The following is a 17,968-nucleotide window of genomic DNA, read 5'->3' as shown; positions in this document are numbered from 1 at the left end:
AAATACAGAGCTTATAGCCATGGAGTAGGCCCGAGGAGAAGCGTTCTTGTGAAAATATCCAAGGAGCAGTCTGTCCTTGAGAGAAACAGGTGGGTCTGAGGCCCGGGAAGGGAAGGGAGTAGCTTATGGGCTGTAACCGCAAGTAGGAGAAACAGTGTTTTTTGCAACACTTTTGGGCTTAGCCAATAGGATAGTGACCGGTAGGCATAATTGTGGCTGTGTGTATAAATACACGGGTATCTGTGCAATAAAGTGGAAGCTCGTGTCACCACTCATATTGAGGCGATCACTTGCTTCCCCGCACCGAAATCGGAGGGTCTCGCACTCGCAGCAGCATCTCGACCTAGCGCGTGGATCGGCGCACCCCACGCCGGGTGACAAATCCGAACTTTTTATCGGACAACGGGGACGGGGAAGGCCCTTCCCGGCCGCAGCCTGGCGCGGGAGGAGGAGAGGGGCAGGGCAGAGCCGGGCAGAAGGACCGCGTGCCCCAGGACAGAGCCGAGCCGAGCCCGGGATGACGCGGGGCGACGCGGCTTCTGCCGCACCACAGAGGTCAGACGCAGCGTTAACACGGGGCCTGCTTTATTAGGGTCCGTGCTGCCGCCCCTACTGCTGATCCACGTTCTTGACGCGCAGGACGACGGGCACCGAGGTGCAGGGGATCATGCCCAGGTCTGTGATGACCAGATCCACCAGGTCGGGCGGTGTCACGTCGTAGACCAGGTTGAGGAGGCGCAAGGACTTGTTCTCTGACCAGCCGCCCAGCTGGGCCTGCCCCTTGCGGAGCACGATCAGGTCGTCGGGGTCATCTGCGGGGAGAGGAGACGCTGCGGGATCGGCGGCAGGGACCGCGCTGCCGCCCGCGGCCCCCCGCATCTGCCCCTCCCGGGCCGGGGTCCCCCTCGAGGGTTCAGGGAGAGGACCGGCAGGACGGTTCAGCAAGTCCTGTCCTGGCCAGCAGCAGGAGCAGGGAGCAGATCCCGGGCGGGAAGAAGGGGACAGAAACCATACCCAGCTCGTTGGAGACAAAGGAGTCTGTCTGCACCCGCTCGCAGAACTTGTAGGTCTCGCAGCACACCAGCACGGGCACGTTGTAAGCCTTGGAGACCAGCGCGATCTGGGATGTCCCCACCCGGGACATGACTGAGCCGTTGGCCAGCAGCGCATGGGCTCCTAGCAGCACTTTGGACACCTGTTGGAGCAGCGCAGGCGTGTCAGTATCTTCTGTCACGCTTCAGTCTCATCCCTGGCCTGCCACCGCCCTCAGCACGGCCCCGCTTCACTCCTCACCTCAGGCAGCACGTAGGAAATGGCGTTGATCATCACATAGGTGCAGTGAATGCCCTTGCGCACCAGCCGGCGCAGCGTCTCCCGGCCCTCCAGCCGCGGCCGGCTGTCCACCACGATCACACGGAAAGCGCGGCCCTTCTGCATGTGGGCATCACACAGCGTGCGGTTCACCAGGGACGAGCTGGCAGACACTGGTCAAGGGGCTGCTCCGGGCAGGCCGAGCTTTCCCCGACCCGCGCGGCTGCCCCAGCCCACCCACGCCGAGGCTGCTTGCTGATGGCATCGCCCCAAAATGCAGCCAAGAGGCCCAAGATGTCCCTTGGCGCTGGCTGCAGTGTGGTACCATCAGGTGCCAGCTGGGCAGTTCTGCGTTAGCACGGGGTCCTGCCCCGGGGACAGCCCTACCTAAATGTGTCTGACTCCCAGGGCTGGCTGTAGCACAGTGGGTGCTGCCACACGGGCCTCCAGGCACATCCTGCCCAAAGGAATCCCAGGAGGTGTCTGTGTTACCTGGGGCAAGAGTTGGAATCCCACCGAGTACCTGACGGGCTGGCATTGCCTAGAGATAAGCCTGGGCAGAGCTGCAGCCTGCCCTCACCATTCCCAGTCCCATCCTTCCAGGCACCACCTCACTACACTCCTCGGGCCCCCTCCCTGTCTTCGCACAGAAAATCACCCCCGTGTCTCAGCGCTCTTTGGAAGCAGTGCTGACCTCCCCCTGTCCACAACCACAACAAACGGCTCCCCCTGCACACCCTCTCCAAATGTCCTCGTTATGCACCAGGCCTGCGCTGGAGCCTCCCTCTGCTCCTTCATCTGCCGATCGCCCAGGAAGCGCACACAGACTCTCTTGCCACAGCAGCATCTAGTTCCCTTTTCCACGTTCACTTTCCAGGACATTCTCCCTCTAAGGAGGAACCAGCTTCCTTACTTCTGCTTCCTGACACGACTTTGCTGCAGTCTGTTCAAAATGCCAGTAAACAGCCCAGGCTGCTCTGCAAATGCTCTGTATTTAAGAAATGGCAAATCTGGGTTTCTTGAAACATTTCAGTCTAGACATACATGTGTGCAAGCAGAGGACAGTGCTGAGCCCTGAACAAGAACAGCAAAGGCTCATTAACGAGCTTTCTATAGGAACTTCTCGCAGACCTTTTAGGTCTCGCAGCACCACGGCAGGGGCTGTGCCCGCGGTACCCGGGCTGTGCCCAGCGCGGGGAGGCGGCGCTAGGACCTGCGCACGGGGCAGCCCCGCCCCGCCCCGCTCCCCGTCACGTGCCGGGGGCCGCACGTGGCCGGGCGGTGCCGCCGGCCCGGTGACGCCATCTCCGCGCGCCGCCCGCCGCCATGTTGCGGGTTCCGGGCCCGGCGCCGCGCGGGGCGGGTGGCGGCGGCGGCGCGGCCCGGGCCGGGGCCATGCGGGAGGCGCCGGCCTGAGGCGCTCCCGGAGCTCGGCGCATGGCGTCCCGCGGGGCCGGGGCCGGGGCCGCGGGGCCGGGCGGGGCCGCCCGCGGGCCGCGCTGCCGGGACCGGAGCCGCCGGGGCCGGCCGGGACGGGGAGCGGCGGCCGCCGGGCGGAGCCGGGGCCGCGGCCGGGGCCGCGCGGGTGAGCCCGGGGCCCTCCGGGGGGCGGCGGCGGCGGCGGCGCTGTCCCGCGGCCCGGTGCTGACCCGGCCGTGCCGTTCCGCAGGGGACCCGGCGGCGCCCGCGGAGCCGTCGCCAGGCGGCGGGGAGGGGGCGGCCGCGGCCGAGGCCCGGAGCGACGCCGGCCCCGAGGGCCCCGACGGCAGCGGAGAGACCTCGGGGGGAGCGGGGAACGGCCCCGTGGGCGCCGCGCCCAGGAAGCGGGGCCGCAAGTCCAAGGCGGAGCTGCTGGTGCTGAAACTGTCCCGGGACCTGCCCTGCCCGGCCCCGGAGCCGCTCTGCGTGCAGAAGGCGCTGGACGGCAGCGAGGCCGCCGAGGGCCTGGAGGCCGCCCCCGGCCGGCGCCCCAAGCGGCGGGCAGCCAGAGTGTGAGCGGGGCCGGGGCCGGGCGGGGAACGGGAGGGGAGGGGAGGGGAACGGGAGGGGAGGCTCGGGGCTGCGGGCACAGGGCTCTGTGAGGCCCCTCCTGGTCTGAGGCACCCCAGTGCCGCTCCTGAAGGGTTTGTCCCACAGTTTGTGACAAACTGGTGCCCTGCGGAACCAGCTCCTGCTGTAGGAGAAGGTCCCGGGGCCCAGCAGTGGGGTGTGGAGAGCAGCAAGGGCTGCGGCTGAGCGCGTTGTGTGACAGCAGGGGGCCGCCTGTGGCGGCGCAGAGGTGGTTCCTGGCAGAGCCGGGGGGAGGCTCGTCCATGTGGCAGCCACACGCTGCTCAGCGGGGCCTCTGAGGGCCGGTCGGGCAGTGCAGGCACCCCCTGAGCCGCTGGGTCTGCGGGGCAGAGCTGGGAGCTGCGGTGCCCGACCCCTCACCCCGTGCTGAGGGGCTCCCAGCACCTGCTGCGGCAGCGTGCCCCCGCAGGAACTCCTCTGCTGAGCTCGCAGGAAGCTCTCCGGCTGCCTCACCTTCTGGCTGGCAGCAGGCCAGGCGCGGCTCTGCATGCTGGATGCCTTCCCAGCTGCTCCCGGAGGCCCTGGGGAGGCTGGGGAAGGCCTGGGTGCTGGCCGTGCGGTCCGGGCAGGTGCTGGTGCAGCCTGACTGGGCAGTGCTGGAGCACGCTGTGTGCCCAGGCAGCGCTACAGAGCTGGCAGGGCTGAGTGCAGCTCCCTCTGTTCACTGCTGGGCGATGCCTTCGCTGTTCCAGGGCGTTGCTTTACCTCCAGGAGCTGGCGGAGGAGCTGACATCTGCGTACCAGCCCCCAGCTCCCAATGAGGGTGCCCAAGAGCCAGAGCCTGAGCGTGTCCAGAAGAAGCGTCGGAGGAAAAAGGAGGAGGAGACTGACAGCGATGATCCCGCACAAGACACTGACTTTGTGCCCTCTAAGGAGGTGTTGCTGCAGGCCGAGGAGGAGGAAGGCAGCGATGCTGCGCTCAGCGAGGCGTCAGAGTCGGAGCTGGAGCCGCTCCGGCGGCACAGCACGAGGACGTCATCTGCAGGGGTAAGGGCAGGGTCTTTGCCTTGACTGATTCTTACCTTTGGCGTGCCATAAATGACACGGCGTTTGAGCTGCCGCCTGCTGTGTGTCGTGTGTGCACGTACCCCTGCCCACCCACCCTGTCTATTTGAGGCAGATCAGCCCCAAAGCAGGGTTCTGTCAGGGCTGGCACGGTTCCTGTATGCTGTGAGTCCAGGTGTGAGCTCCTCGGGCTTACCTGCAGGCAAAGGCAGAGCCTGGGTGGGGACAAGGAGCTGTGCTCCTGGGGGAGCGTGCGGGGTGCCAGGCTGCTGCTGAAGCTGATGGGAGGTTAAGGCAGGGTCCTGGAGGCTGCCCCGTAGGATTTTGTGCCTTTAGCACAGAGCGACACGGTGTTGTGTGACTGCTGCTGTGGAGACTGGGAGAAAGCCCTGTACCTGTGCGCTGTGTCAATGCCTTTTGGGCAGGCTTGGCCCCCAGGGGCTCGCGGGAAGGTTTGGGCAGGCTGGGGCAGCCCGGGTGGGGTCCTCTGGCCAGGTCCTGTGCTGAGTCTGCTCTTGTGCCCAGAGATCCAAGCCCCAGTGCCGAGGCCTTGCTCCCAACGGCTTCCCCAACTCCGTCATGGCCCCGGTGGAGAAGTGCTCCAGCATCACCTGCAGCCTGTGAGTGCAGGGCCTGGGGGCTGGGGGGGGGGGCTGGGCTGGCTGTGGTGGGTGGTGGTGTCCGTAGTGGTCGCCATAGGTGCGGGGACGGAGGGTTCCTATCAGGAGCAGCAGTGTGCTGCTGGCACCTGCTGGGGACAGCATGGGAACCCGCTCATCTGGGGCTCATCTCATCCCCACCGCTGTGCAGCCCCTGCCTGGGGCCGTGCGTGGGGCTGTGCGGGGTCTGGATGGAGCTGGGGGGCCCTCAGCAGGGCAGGGGTGTGCCGTGGCCAGGACAGAGCAGGGCACGAGCCCCACGGTGCTGCTGGGGAGCAGGGTGGTGATGCCCGTTACATCCGCTGCAGGCGGGAGCAGAAGTACTCGCGGTGGGAGTTCCCTGACTGGATCCCTCTGGTGCACAAGTGGACGTGTCTCTCCGAAAGGTACCGTCAGCGGCACAGGGAGGGCGAGGGGCCAGAAGGGACGTGTGGCACAGAAGGGACGCGTGGCACAGGCACTGCCTGCATCAGGCTGCATCCTGGGGTAGTCCTGGCACAATGGGGAGCGGGCTGGGGTGGAGAGGGGAGGATCGACCTTAAGGGCTGTGCTCCTGCCTCCCCCTCTTAAGGCCAGGTCCTAGTAGAGCAGATGGCACCTTCTCACGGGCCTTGGGGGACTTGTGGCTTTGGCCAAGGAGTCCGAGTGCCCCAGGGAGGCCAGCAGCAGCGCGCTGTGCTGTGGGGGGGGTGGGATGGCTGCAGGCGTCCTCTCACACTCCTCTGCTTCCCCAGCGAAGCTGCCCCGTACCTGCCAGTGGAGGAGAAGTCTCCCCTCTTCACTATCCAGCGGGAGGGCATTGAAGACAACGGTGCCTTGTACAGGCTGAACAGGTTGGTGGAGGGGCTGCTCCGGGGCGGTGGGAGGCGTTATGGTGTCCCCCAGTCCCTGGGCTGCACGGCCGCTGTGTGCCGCGTGCTCTGGGATCCTGCTGTGTCCAGCCCTGTGTCCAGGCTCTGCGCTGGCTGGGTGCTGCCGTGCCTTGTCCCATGGTGGTGCTGCTCCTGCCCAGCACCCTGACCTGCCCTCCTGCCGGCAGGTTCAACTCCCTGCAGCCCCACGAGGAGCGCCGGGACGTGTCGTTCTTTGTGGGCGGCCCCGTGTGGGCGATGGAGTGGTGCCCGACCCCGGAGGGCTCGGCGGCCCCCCAGTACGTGTGTCTGTACTGTCACAAGAGCATGGATGAGACGCACAGCGTGGCGGGGCTCCACAGGGGCCCGGCGCTGCTGCAGCTCTGGAGCCTGGGCACGCTGCAGCAGGAGGGGTGAGTCCGGTCTGGGGATGGCCCCGAAAGGGAAGAGGTGCGGGCGTGAGCCCCTTGTACCCTTGTGGTGGGGCTGGTGGCAGCCCGCTGCTGTTGGTGGTTTGTCCTCTCCCAGAGGCTGAGCCTCGCAGGGCGGTGCTGGCAGCCAGCTTTGCTTCTGCTGTGTGCTGGAGCTGCTGGGCACCAGCTCCGCTGTTTTTCACCGTTCAACCCGTGCCTGCAGCTCTGCCGACAAAGCCGGGCTGGCCTACGCTGTCGCTACCGACCACGGCTGCGTCTGGGACATGAAGTTCTGCCCCAGCGGTGCCTGGGAGCCGCCCAGCACCTCCAGGAAGGTGGGTGTGTGGTGGGAGAGGCTGTGCCAGCCCTCGGGCTGACTTTGGCTTTGTCCTGGCGACTCTGAATTCCTCGTCCCTGCCAAAGCCTTGCCTTGGCCAGGCAGGATAGCGCAGGGGGCCCCCGCCCCTTTGACAACAGCAAACGGGAGGCTGAGGGCTCGCGCGTGTTTCTGCAGCACCCTCAGATGAGCCGGCTGGGCCTCCTGGCTGTGGCCTTCTCGGACGGCAGTGTGGTGCTGTACTCCCTCCCGCACCCCGGCGCCCTGCAGAGCTGCCAGAGAACCCAGGTAAAAGGTAGGAAGAGCTGTGGCACCCTGCCCCTCGTCGCTGCGTGCTGGGGGGGCAGTGCGCGAGCCCGGGGCCTGCCCTCCCCCGGCACAGGGTGTGTGGGGTGTGTGTGCTGTGCTGGGGGGCGAGCGGGGCGCTGACACCACGGGGCCGTGCCCAGCCCTGCCGGGAGCCGTGCAGGCAGTGGGGCGGTGAGCGGGGTGGGGATGGGGCAGTGCTGCGGGATGGGGCCTGCTGGGAGAGGGGAGGGGAGGGGAGAGGGGGCGGCTGCTGCTGTCTGGGGGTCACAGCACGCCCGGGTGCTGCTGACTGGGGGCTCTGGGGGCATTCAGCAGCATCACTGCAGGGCACGGCTGCACCCCTGTGTTCTGAGCCTTCCTGCCTGCCGCGGGGGGGGGGAGCACGTCCTGCTGGGGCAGAGCTGCGCCTTCCCACCCGGCCGTTTGTCGCGGGGATCCGGGGCTCTGCGCTCCCGTCTGGCACTGCCTAATGGTGCTTGTAATAGCCTCATCTGCTGGGTGCTGAGCGAGATTGATGACCTGTGCGTGCTGCTCGTGGTCGCTCAGCCGTGGCTGACAGCCCATACGTTGGCTGCTGACAGTGGGAAATGGGCTCCCTGCACTGGCGCGTGCCTGCCAGCCCCCAGCAGCGTGCCGTGCTGCGCCGCGCCGCCGCCTGCGCCGTTTGCTGGTGCTGCCTCTCCCAGCCCCCTCCCAGGCCGCTGGTTCCGGACGGTTTGCGCTGGCTGCCGCAGCCCCTGCGTGGGGAGCTTGCAGCAGGCGCGGATCCTTCCCCAGCCTGCAAAGCTCCCGTGGACCAGCTGGGTCCTGTCGTGTCGCATCAGCCAGGCTGCGGCAGCACGGACTGTCCTTGCGCCGCGCGGTCGCGTCGGGGTGCTAGTGGGGATTTGCAGCTGCGGGATCGCTGCCAGGCTGCAGTGTGCTGTGGCTCCCGGCTCAGCACGGCTCTGCTGGGCCCCCCATGTGCCTGCCCCACTGCTTCCACTGCACACCCAGCCCGGGGCTCCTCGCTGCGCTGTGCCCTGGTGTGCTTGCAGTGCCAGAGAAGACGCATGGCTCTCCTGTATCTGCACGGCACCACCTCTGCCTGTGGCTGCCTTGCTCTGAGATGCAGACGTGCCTGGTTCTCTGCTGTGTGCAGAGGGCAGCCCCCCTCTGGAGGTGGGACTCCTTGCCCAGCACTGTCAGGGATGCTCCTGCGGGCAGAACCAGCACCGGGGGTCCTGCGGGCATCTTGTTGTGCACGCACATCGTCTGGGTGCAGGAGTGGGCAGGACAGGGATGGGAGCCCTGGCCAGGGACCTGGGAGCACCAGGCCAGATTTGAGGCTGCGAGCAGCTCCAGCCGGTGGCTGTCCTGACCTTCCTCTGCTCTCTTCTAGATGGGTCCCTCCCCAAGCACGTTATCTGCAAGGTCAGTGTCTGCTGCTGCTGTGCTCCCCTGTTGGGGCTGACACCCAGCGAGCCTCCTGCCTGGGGCTGGTGGGGAGCTGGGGAGGGCATCAGGAAGCCTGCAGAGCTCGCTGGCCCCAGCGTGTTTGGGGCAGCAGCCTTAGAGCTGCGCTCCCAAACCTGCGTGGCCCTGGCTCTTGGGACAGGTGGTGACAGCACAGGGCTGTGGCTTACGCTTGTCATTTTGCCTCCAGGTGCAGTGTACCACCACGCTCCAGGTGGGCTCTATCCAGGCAGGGAGCCCATCAGAAAGTGGCCAATGCTTCAGCCTCTCCTGGATGCCGTCCAAGCCCCACCACCACCTTGCAGCTGGTTTTTATGATGGTGAGTTCCCCTCTTGCTCAGGGTGGGCTGTGTCCCACGGCAGAGCCTTCAAGGCGCAGCTCTTGCCCTGCAGCAGGCAGTCACGCAGCAAGCTTCGTGCTCCTGCTCCACACTGCCTCAGGACCCCGCTGTGGTGCTGTGCATCCTCTGCCCTATGCCCAGTCGCTCCCCTGTGCTGGGGCAGAAGCGGGGCAGCTGTCCTGTGTGCACCCTGCAGGCACCGTGGCCATCTGGAACCTGCTCACCAAGTCCCTGCTGCAGCGTGTGTGCCAGCCCGATGGCTCCCTCAAGCTCTACCCTTTCCAGAGCTTCCTAGCCCACGACCATGCTGTGCGGAGCATCGAGTGGTGCAAAGCCAACAGGTGAGGGCTGGGAAGCTGCCGCTGGGAGCGAGTGCTTCCTGATGGAGCAGGCTCTCTCCTGCCAACGAGTCTGCTGTGCCAAGATGGGTTCCAGCAGACCCAGCACTGGTGGCACTTGGCCCTCCAAGGCACTGAGGCTGGATTGGGGTTCCTGGGGTGAGGGGTGGCTGCACTGCTCCTGTGGGAGCTGTGCTGCAGGAGCGGGGACAAGGCAGAGCTCTGCTCTGGGGTCTCAGTGCTGCCTTTCTCCTGGTTCTCAGCAACTTCCTGGTCACGGCAGGGAATGACAGGAAGATCAAGTTCTGGGACCTGCGGCGGCTCTACGAGCCCATCAACAGCATCAAGCGGTTCCTCAGCACCGAGGTGGCCTGGCTGCTGCCCTACAACGGGGTTACCGTGGCCCAGGACAACTGCTATGCCTCGTGAGTGCTGGGGCCATCACGGTGCCTGCTCTGCAGCTGGGATCTGCTCTCACCTCTGTCTGTCCCCAGCGCGAGGTCCCCTCTGGTCCCTCCCTGCCTGGGAATGTGAGGGCGAGCTCTGCTCACGGAGCATTGCATCGCAGCCGCGGTGGTGGTGCAGCTGAGGGCATCTGTCTCTGGGCACAAGCCAGGCTAGCAACGGGGGAAGCAATGCCCTTGGGCAGGGCTGGGAATGGCTCCCAGCCCTGGGGATGTGGCTTGCATCTGGGCTGCTGGGCTCCCACTCCTTCAGGGTGGCAGCTCAGAGCCGTTCTCTCATCCCTTCCTTTCTGTTGCAGTTACGGTCTCTGTGGGATCCACTACATTGACGCCGGGTACCTGGGCTTCAAGGCTTATTTTGTGGCCCCTCGCAAGGGGACTGTGTGGGTAAGAGGCATCAGAGCCGTCTGGGGGTCAGGGGCCTGCCGCAGGCCCTGTGCCTGGGCTGTGCCCTAGCCCCGTCTCCTCCTGCAGAGCATTTCTGGCTCGGACTGGCTGAACACGGTGGCTGCTGGAGACATCACCGGCGAGCTGGTGGCTGCGGTGCTGCCCGACCTGGCCATCAATCCCCTCAACGTCAAGCGCTCGTCGGACCGCAGATTTGTAAGCGGCCGTTGCGTTGTCCGAGCAGTGCCTGTGTGTGCGCCGGGCTGGGCTGGGCGGTGCTGCTGGGCTGCTGGGTGGGTGCTGACACCCGGCCCTTGCTGGGGGTCCTACGTCTGGGCACGGGCACCAGGACATTCCAGGACGGGCTTGTGCATGGGGAATGCCTTCCCCTCTGTCCCCTCTCTGTCCCCTGACCTCATGGCAAGGTCCCTGCAGCCCCGGTGCTGTCCCTGGTGCTGCGGCCACCCGAGGGGCACGGACAGACCCACTGCCCTGCCCTCAGCTGCATCTCCCCCACAGCCAGTCTACAAAGCTGATCTGCTGCCCTGCGGCCCCACAGGACCAGAGAACGGTGAGCAGGCACTGCCGAAGACCAGGCTCTACAGCGAGATGGTGGCGAAGGCCTACATTCGGTTTCGGGACACGGACCTGGTATGAGGGCAGGGGATGGAGTGCTCCTGACCAGGAGCAGGACTGGTGGCAGCCTCGGGGCATGGGGCAGGGGGAGAGCCCAGTCAGCTGGGCTGTGGCTGGGTGTGTGGGGACAGCAGTGCATAGGGAAGTGGCACAGACCACGCGGCAGCCCTTCACCCAGCACAGCCTGACTTCAGCAGCCCCCCCCAGAGATCAAGGGGATGCTCTGCTCTGTGCCCAGGGAGCACAGCAGGGTCTGCCTGGCTGGGCAGCCCCAGCAGTGAGCCCTGTGCCTGGTCCTGAGCAGGGCTGAGGACACGAGCCCAGGGCAGGATGAAGCTCTGGGTGTGCTGGGTACAAGGCAGCAATTTGGGTCCCCCAGCCCTGGGAAAGAGCCTGGGGCTTGCAGCCTGCCTTGGGCCTGTACTTGCCGTGCCAGGCTGTCCTTGGAGCCCTTCGTGAGGGGTCTCAGGAAAAGGCTGCTTGCCCAGGGCCCCAGGGATGGGGAGCATCCAAGCTGCCAGCCCCGGAGCAGGGCATGGCTGAGGGGGACCTCCCTGCTCCCGTCACTCCCTGGGGGGGTGGCTTGTGCTGCCCCGTGGCCGTGCTGCCCTTTGCAGCAGGCTCAGTCCCCTGGCCAAGCTGTGCCTACCACTCCTGTGTGTGCAGCCCCTCGTGCTGTGCCACCCCTCGTGCTGTGCCGCCCCTCACCGTGCTGCCCTTTCACAGCGCAGCTTCAAGAACTTCTCGAGCCGGGAGCCCATGCGCAGGATGCACACGCAGGAGGTGAAGGCAGAGCTGAGCCTCGACCGCCTGCAGCTGGAGTCCCTGCACAAGGTGAGGCAGCTGCTCCGAGCCATCAGCACTCCGGGAGAGCAGAGGCTGCCACGTGCTGCCCCTGGGGGCCGGGGTCTTGGTGCCTCGGCCCCATCCCTCCTGACCCCCTTCTCCTCCCACAGGTGCGCTTCAGCCCCAACCTGGACTCACAGGGCTGGCTGCTGTCCGGCGGGCAGGCTGGCATCGTGCGGGCGCACTGCGTGGCGGGGCTGGCGTCTGGCACAGACCAGCAGCTGCTGCCGCAGTGCCGTGCCCGCTTCAGCTCGCTGTACGGGGCTGAGCCCTGCAGCCCCGGCCCCCCCGCAGCCTCCCCCCTGCCAGCCGAGTAGCGGGGGGCCCCTCGCTGCCACCGCCTGCGTTCGCCCACAGCAGCAGCTCCAGCGTCTGCGCTGCTGGGTGCCAGGGGCTGTGCGCCCCTCTTGGTGCTTCTTACCCGGGGCCTGCCCTGGGGAGGGATGGTTGCTCCTGGCTGTCACCCGGGATGCTCAGGACGCTCGTCCTCGTGCTCTGGGCCCTGAAGGGTCCTTTCTGCGCTCTTTGGTTTGAGCTGGTGCGGGGAGGGCAGTGGGACTGGGGTCGTGTCTATGGCTTGAGCTGCGGGTCTCAGGGTCTGATGCAGGGGAAGAGCTACGGAGACGCATGTGGGGCTGTGCTTGCGCTCGCCTGCCCCCCTCCCGTTGCTGGCAGACCCCACAGTGCGGGTCCTGGTGGGGGGGACCGGGCTGGCCTTGCCCTGCGTGGGGCAGATGTGGCTTGCAGCAGCGCCGGGAGCTCTGGAATCGCTCACATTGAGCCTGTGTTCTCAGCGGTGCAGTAAATGTGGTTTGTTTTTTACGGGGTGCTGGTGGTGCTAGCGTGGGGGGAGGCCTGGGGCGCGGCGCTGTCAGAGCCCTCCCCGCTCCCCTCCGTGCGGATGCCTCGGCTGCTCTCTGACACATTTATTGGTGGCCACGAGCTGCACAGCCACCCGCTGGAGTCCTTGCACAATGAGACACAGACACGCCACAGGTGCACCAGACAGACTCACAAAGGTGGGAATGGGTCAGGCCAAGGCACGGCAGCACCCAGCCCCCGCCTGGGCCTCACAGCTGGGAGCAAAACCAGGGCACCCAGAGCTCGGGGCGAGCTCCGTCCCCTTGCTCCAGCGTGGATGCAGCGGGGAGGGAGGGGACAGACAGAGCCCCCAACACAGCAGCAAGCACAGGCCCCTGGGCACTGGGCCTGGGGCAGTGCTCCTGCCTGGCGCATGGTCCCCGTGCCCAGGGCTGTGCCGGGTTTGGCCCCTGGCATTGCAGAGCAGCACCGGAGGCTCCCCGGGGCACCGCAGCGCTGTGCTGCAAGGGCCGGGTGCTGTGCCCCACGCTGAGCAGGGCTGGGGCCCATGGGGTCTATGGAAGTGGACACGGTGCAGCACCAGGGCAGGACTCCAGGCACTGCACCCGCCCTACGGTGCCCCCATCCCACAGTGGGCAAAGGGCTCAGGCCCGGGGGTCCTGGCAGTGCGGGCAGCCCAACGCCTCCTCCTGGTACCGCTCCACCTGCACCGTACACGACACGAAGCCGAATTTGCTCTGCAGCTGGCTGGTGGCTTCCCGCAGCACCGTCTCGGGGTTGGCGCTGGCGTCTGGAGGTGGCAGGGACCCACGATCAGCCCCCAGCCCAGCCCTTGGGGCTGTGCGAGCCAGCGCAGGGCACTCACCCACGGCCACGTGCACGGACACCACGGGGTGGCTCAGCGTCAGCGCCCAGATGTGCAGGTCGTGGGTGCCCCTCACCCCGCTCACTGCCAGCAGCACCTCCTTCACTGCGTCGAACTCGATGCCCCGCGGTGCCCCTGCCAGCGGGGCCAGGCATGGAGAGGCCGGCCCCAGCCCTATTCCCCAGCTGGGGTCAGGGGTCCTGGGGCCTGGGGGGCAGCTGGGAGTGGGGACACCCCCAGTCTGGGACCAGGCTGCGGCACAGTGCCTCCCCATGTGGCAGAGAAAGGTCTGGGGGGGCTCAGAGGGGCCAGAAATGCTGGGGGTGGGCTGGGTAGGGAGCAGAGGTTGCTGTGGGGTGGGCTGCTCTGTGCTCCCTGAGCAGCCCCTGCACCCCCTTCCCTGTCCTCCCCTCACCTTCCATGAGCACTCTGAAGACGTCTCTGAGGATAGTGAGGGTGGAGCCAAGGACGAAGACCGAGAAGAAGAGGGTACTGATGGGGTCTGCGATCTTGCACTGGGGCTGCAAAGAGCAGGGGCTGCATGAGGCTGCGGGCAGGAAGCACCAGCAAGTGGGGACCCAGTGCCCCCCAGTGCCCCCCAGTGCCCCCCAGTGCCCGGTGGAGGACAGGAGCCCAGCCCACGCAGGGACCACGCACCTTGAAGTAGATGATGGTGGCGGCCACCAGGACACCAATGCTCTGCAGCAGGTCGCCCACCACGTGGACGAAGGCTGCACGGACGCTGGTGCTGCCAGGCAGGGGGGCATGGCCGGGCAGGCAGCCCCCCGCGCTCTCCAGCTGCTCATAGCCCCCCACACCGTGGCCGTGGATGGCGGGGGCCTGGTGCAGGATGTATGCCATGCTGCGGGGAGCAGAGCAGGCTCAGGGCTGGGCAGGGAGCGAGAGGCCCCGCTGACCCTACCGGGGTGGGGGAGAGAGCACAGCCAGGGCTCAGCAGGGACAGCACAGCCACTGTACAGGGGTTCAGGGCAGGACGGGGATTTGGGAGATTTGGGACTGGGGCACGAGGGCAGGGCTGAGGGGAAATGCTGCTGGGGGGGGGGGCAGGGGATGTATGTGGGGTGGGGAGCGGGGTCAGGGAGTAGGAGGAGGCAGCACTGGGGAGAGGGACCGAGGGACCGAAGGGGGGGCTGGGGCTGGGGGTTTGGGACACCAGGTGCACGCATGGGGCAGGGCTCAGGCCAGGGCTGTGTGGGGACAGAGGAGGCAGGGATGAGGCTGCGTGGGACATACACCAGGTTGACACCCACGGCGCTGGCAGACGTGGCCAGCATGGCTCGTGCCTCGATCTCGTAGTCGTTGCTGATGATGCGTGCAGCCGCCAGGTAGACGAGGGCCCCGGTGACAACCCAGATGGAGAGGACGGAGGCCAGCGCACCCAGCGTCTCTGCGGGGTGGGGGCCATCAGTGCCTGCCCCAGCCACGGGGCTCCCCCAGTGCTGAGCCCCCCGCCTCACCTGAGCGGTGCCAGCCAAAACTCATGGTCTTGGTGGGCGGGCGGGCGGAGACCCAAAGCGAGAAGAGGCTCACGGACATGCTGCCCACGTCCGTCAGCAGGTGGGCTGCGTCCGTCATGATGGCCAGGCTGTGCGCCAGGTACCCGCCTGCGGGACGGCACAGCTGGTGGCTGGGGCCCGGGGGGTGTCCCGGTCCCATCCCAGCCCCATCCCGGCCCCATCCCAGCCCCGTCCCAGCCCCGTCCCGGCCCCGTCCCCCCATTACCTATCACCTCTCCAACCATGAAGACGCAGCACACGGTGCAGGCGATGCTCAGCTGCCGCCGGGCCTGGAGCCTCTCCGGGCCGGGGCTGGGGCCGGGGCCGGGGGGAGCCGGGCTGCAGGGGCACTGCGGGGCCCCCCCCGGCTCCGGGGCCGCGTCCTGCCCGCCCTCCCCGGGGCGCAGCGGTGCCGGGGCGTCCCGGGAGCCTGCGAACAGCCTGGGGGGGAAGGGGGTCAGAGCCGTGCCCGGGAGGGGGCTCCCGGCGCCCCCGTCCCTTGCGGGGCACGCGTCCCTCCGGTGCCCGGTCTCGGGGCCGGCCCCGCCGCAGCCGGTAGCGAAGCCGGCGGAGGCGGACCCCGGGGGCTGCGCCCTCGCCCCGGGGCTCCGTGCACGAACGCGCCGAGAAACCGGGAGGAAGGACGGGGGCTCCGGGAGGGCACGGGGCACTCGAGCACCTCGGCGGAGGGCGGCGCGGGGCTGCCGGCGGGACCGGATGGTGCCCGGGGGCCGGTCCGCCCCCGCCCCGTCCCCGCACGGCCGGGGCTGCCCGCGTCGGGCCGGGGGAAGGCTGGACGGGGGCGGCGGCGGGTGCGGGAGACAGCGCTTCCATCCCGGGGCCGGGGCTGGGGGGCTCGAGGTGTCGCTGCCGGTGCAGGGCCGTGACGGACGGGCGGGCGTCGGTGCGGGGCGGGGGGTGCACGGGGTGCCGGGGACAGGGCTCAAAGCGCTGATGCGCGGGGTACCCGTGAGGGCAGAGGGGGGACGGGGCGCGGGTGCAGGTACGGGGGACGATGGACGGACGAGCATCGGGGCGGGGGTGGCAGCCGGGCGCCGGTGTCGGCTGGACACCCGCGGGGATGGCGCACAGGTGGGGGGGGACGGTTCCGGTTGGAAGGAGGCGACGGCACCGGGAAGGCGACGCGTGCAGGTCTGAGGGGCTGAGGACGCCGCCGCGGGCTGGGCGGCGATGCCGGTGCTGGCTGGGGGCCGGCCGGGGGCTGCGGAGGTGCCGGTGACAGCCAGATGGATGAGGGCGCGGGGGCGGGGGGCGCCGGACGGGCCGGGGGCTTGCGGATCCCGGGAGCGCGGGGGGTGGCAACGTCGGGGGGAGCCGGGGTCGGGGGCTACGGTGCCGGGGAAGCCGGGGGCTCGGGGCGCCGGGGGTGATGGAGATGCGGGGGATGACGGAGGTGCCCGGGGTGAGGGGGGAGCGGGTGTCGGGGGATCGAGGGCTGCGGATGCGGAGGGTGATGCGGGTGGGGTGCGGGGGCGGTGGAGCCGGGGGTGCCGGGGGTACCGGGGGTATCGGGGGCACTGGGAGGTGGCGCTAGCGGGGGGCGGAGGGGGCGGCTGTGCCGGGGGTGCCGGGGGCGCCGGTGCCGGCGGCATTGCGGGCTGGGGTACCGGGGGTGCCGGAGGCGTCGGCAGCGGCGGGGGCGCCGGTAATGGGGGCACCGGTGATGGGGACACCGGTGATGGGGGTACCGGTGCCGGGGGTACCGGTGCCGGGGGTGATGGAGGTGCCGGTGCCGGGGTGCCGGCGGTACCTCTTGAGGCGCAGGCTGCCGTCGGTGCGGCCGCCTCGCGGGCTGACCAGGCGGGCGCTCTCGCTGCCGGACGGGGCCGGGGGCTCCATGGCGGGGCGCGGGCAGCACCGCGGGCAGCGCGCCGGGACGGCACAGGCCCCGCCCCCCGGAGAGGCCCCGCCCCCTTGATGAGGCCCCGCCCCCTGAGCTCGGCCGGTCCGAATGGAGCCGCCGCCAGGCCCCGCCCCCGCCCCGCCCCTCCCTCGGCGCGCGCCGAGCCTCCGGGGGGGCCCCGCGCTCGCTCCCGCCCCGGAGCCGCGGAGCTGGGAACGGGGCCGGGGCCGGGACAGCCCCGCAGGGCTCGCGTCGGGAGCGGCTGCTGGCGGGGGCCGTGTGCTCGCAGGTTCCCGCGGCACGGGGGCCGCCAGCCGGCCGTGAACGCGCGCCCCCCTTGGAGTTACCAAAGTCTGGGGACGCCCGGGGCACCGGGACACCTGCGGGGGGGGCGGCGGGGAGCCCCGACCCTGCCTCCGCCCGCACCCGGCACCCCCGCGCCGCCCGGGGCTCGGCACCGGCTGCCCGTGGGAGCGCGGGGAGCGCTGGTTCACTCCTCCGGGGGCTGCTCGGGAACGGGGCTGGGGTGCGGGGAGCGCTCTGCACGGGGGGGCTGCTGGGCACGGGGGGGCTGCGAGGGGCGTGGGAGCCGTTCCCGTAAGGGGGCTGTTTGGGTGCGGGGGGAGTAAGCCTCATCTCCATCCCTGGGAAAGGGATGAAGCAGCTGATCCTGGGAATTATTTCCAGGCAAGTAAAGGAGAAGCTGATTGCCGGGAGCAGTCAGCATGGGTTTGTCAAGGGGAAGTCATGCCAGGCCAACCTGGCGAGCTTCTATGGCAAAATGACCGGTCTGATGGATAGGGCAGGGAGCAGCAGGTGCTGTCCTCCTGGGTTTTGGTAAGGCCTTTGCTGCCATCTCCCAGGAGATTCTCATAGTGAAGCTGGGCAGTATGGGCTGCATGTACAGACAGTGAGGTGGGGTGAAAATTGCCTGAACAGCCTGGGCCAGAGGGTGGTGATCAGCGGCACAAAGTCCAGTTTGAGGCCAGTAACAAGATGGATAACTGGGGGGTCAGTGCTAGGTCCAGTCTTGTTGAGCATCTTCATTAGCAATCCGCATGATGCAGCAGCATCCCCTTGGTCTGCAGATGACCAAACTCAGGAGGGGCTGATAAACCAGGGGCTGTGCTGCTACAGAGAGACCTGGACGTGTTGGAGAGCGGGGCTGGCAGGGACCTGCTGCAGCTCCACAAGGAGAGCTGCAAGGCCTGGCCCCTGGGGAGGAATGAGCCCAGCACCGGGACAGGCCGGGGGCACCCAGCTTGGAAGCAGCCGGGCACAGAAGGACCTGGGGTCCCGGTGGGCACCGCAGTGAGGGGGAGCCAGCAAAGGGCAGAGAGGGCTGGAGGTGTCCTGGTGGTGCTGGGACAGCCGAGGGGGGATCCTGCCCCTCTGCTGGGGAGCCCTGGGGGGTCCTGGGGGGTCCTGGGACCCCAGGCCCAGAGCCCCCGTGCTGTGAGGAGAGGCTGCGAGAGCTG

General features: G+C 68.4%; 3 protein-coding genes across 5 annotated transcripts; 1 reads left to right on the top strand and 2 right to left on the bottom strand.

Moving 5' to 3' along the window:
- Window positions 1–568: 568 nt before the first annotated feature.
- Window positions 569–2,218, bottom strand: LOC119716439 (translation initiation factor eIF2B subunit delta-like). The gene is made up of 4 exons (XM_072036707.1): window positions 2,075–2,218; window positions 1,294–1,474; window positions 1,015–1,195; window positions 569–812 (listed from the first exon to the last, which is right to left on the bottom strand). The coding sequence occupies exons 1-4, from the start codon at window positions 2,191–2,193 to the stop codon at window positions 610–612; spliced, it is 684 nt and encodes a 227-aa protein (XP_071892808.1). The 5' UTR covers window positions 2,194–2,218; the 3' UTR covers window positions 569–609.
- A 419-nt stretch (window positions 2,219–2,637) lies between these two features.
- GTF3C2 (general transcription factor IIIC subunit 2) lies at window positions 2,638–12,244 on the top strand. 2 transcript variants are annotated; one of them, XM_072036705.1, is made up of 18 exons: window positions 2,638–2,896; window positions 2,981–3,302; window positions 4,074–4,368; window positions 4,912–5,006; window positions 5,354–5,431; window positions 5,780–5,878; window positions 6,085–6,309; window positions 6,533–6,644; window positions 6,824–6,941; window positions 8,337–8,368; window positions 8,601–8,730; window positions 8,948–9,092; window positions 9,353–9,514; window positions 9,853–9,940; window positions 10,028–10,156; window positions 10,500–10,591; window positions 11,303–11,410; window positions 11,533–11,670. In XM_072036705.1, the coding sequence occupies exons 1-17, from the start codon at window positions 2,749–2,751 to the stop codon at window positions 11,361–11,363; spliced, it is 2,331 nt and encodes a 776-aa protein (XP_071892806.1). In that variant the 5' UTR covers window positions 2,638–2,748; the 3' UTR covers window positions 11,364–11,410; window positions 11,533–11,670. The 2 variants fall into 2 exon arrangements, with proteins under 2 accessions (XP_071892806.1, XP_038032391.2); XM_038176463.2 differs by having other exon boundaries at window positions 2,641–2,896; window positions 10,460–10,591; window positions 11,533–12,244.
- An 89-nt stretch (window positions 12,245–12,333) lies between these two features.
- Window positions 12,334–15,990, bottom strand: SLC30A3 (solute carrier family 30 member 3). 2 transcript variants are annotated; one of them, XM_038176466.2, is made up of 7 exons: window positions 14,853–15,988; window positions 14,588–14,734; window positions 14,364–14,517; window positions 13,767–13,971; window positions 13,525–13,630; window positions 13,110–13,244; window positions 12,753–13,034 (listed from the first exon to the last, which is right to left on the bottom strand). In XM_038176466.2, the coding sequence occupies exons 1-7, from the start codon at window positions 15,655–15,657 to the stop codon at window positions 12,889–12,891; spliced, it is 1,698 nt and encodes a 565-aa protein (XP_038032394.2). In that variant the 5' UTR covers window positions 15,658–15,988; the 3' UTR covers window positions 12,753–12,888. The 2 variants fall into 2 exon arrangements, with proteins under 2 accessions (XP_071892807.1, XP_038032394.2); XM_072036706.1 differs by having other exon boundaries at window positions 12,334–13,034; window positions 13,525–13,971; window positions 14,853–15,990.
- Between the last annotated feature and the right edge of the window lie 1,978 nt (window positions 15,991–17,968).

Source organism: Anas platyrhynchos, chromosome 3 (genome assembly GCF_047663525.1).
Source record: "Anas platyrhynchos isolate ZD024472 breed Pekin duck chromosome 3, IASCAAS_PekinDuck_T2T, whole genome shotgun sequence".
In the NCBI taxonomy this organism is placed as follows: domain Eukaryota; kingdom Metazoa; phylum Chordata; class Aves; order Anseriformes; family Anatidae; genus Anas; species Anas platyrhynchos.
Note: the sequence above shows the minus strand (reverse complement) of the source record. Positions and strands in the feature narration are given on the sequence as shown.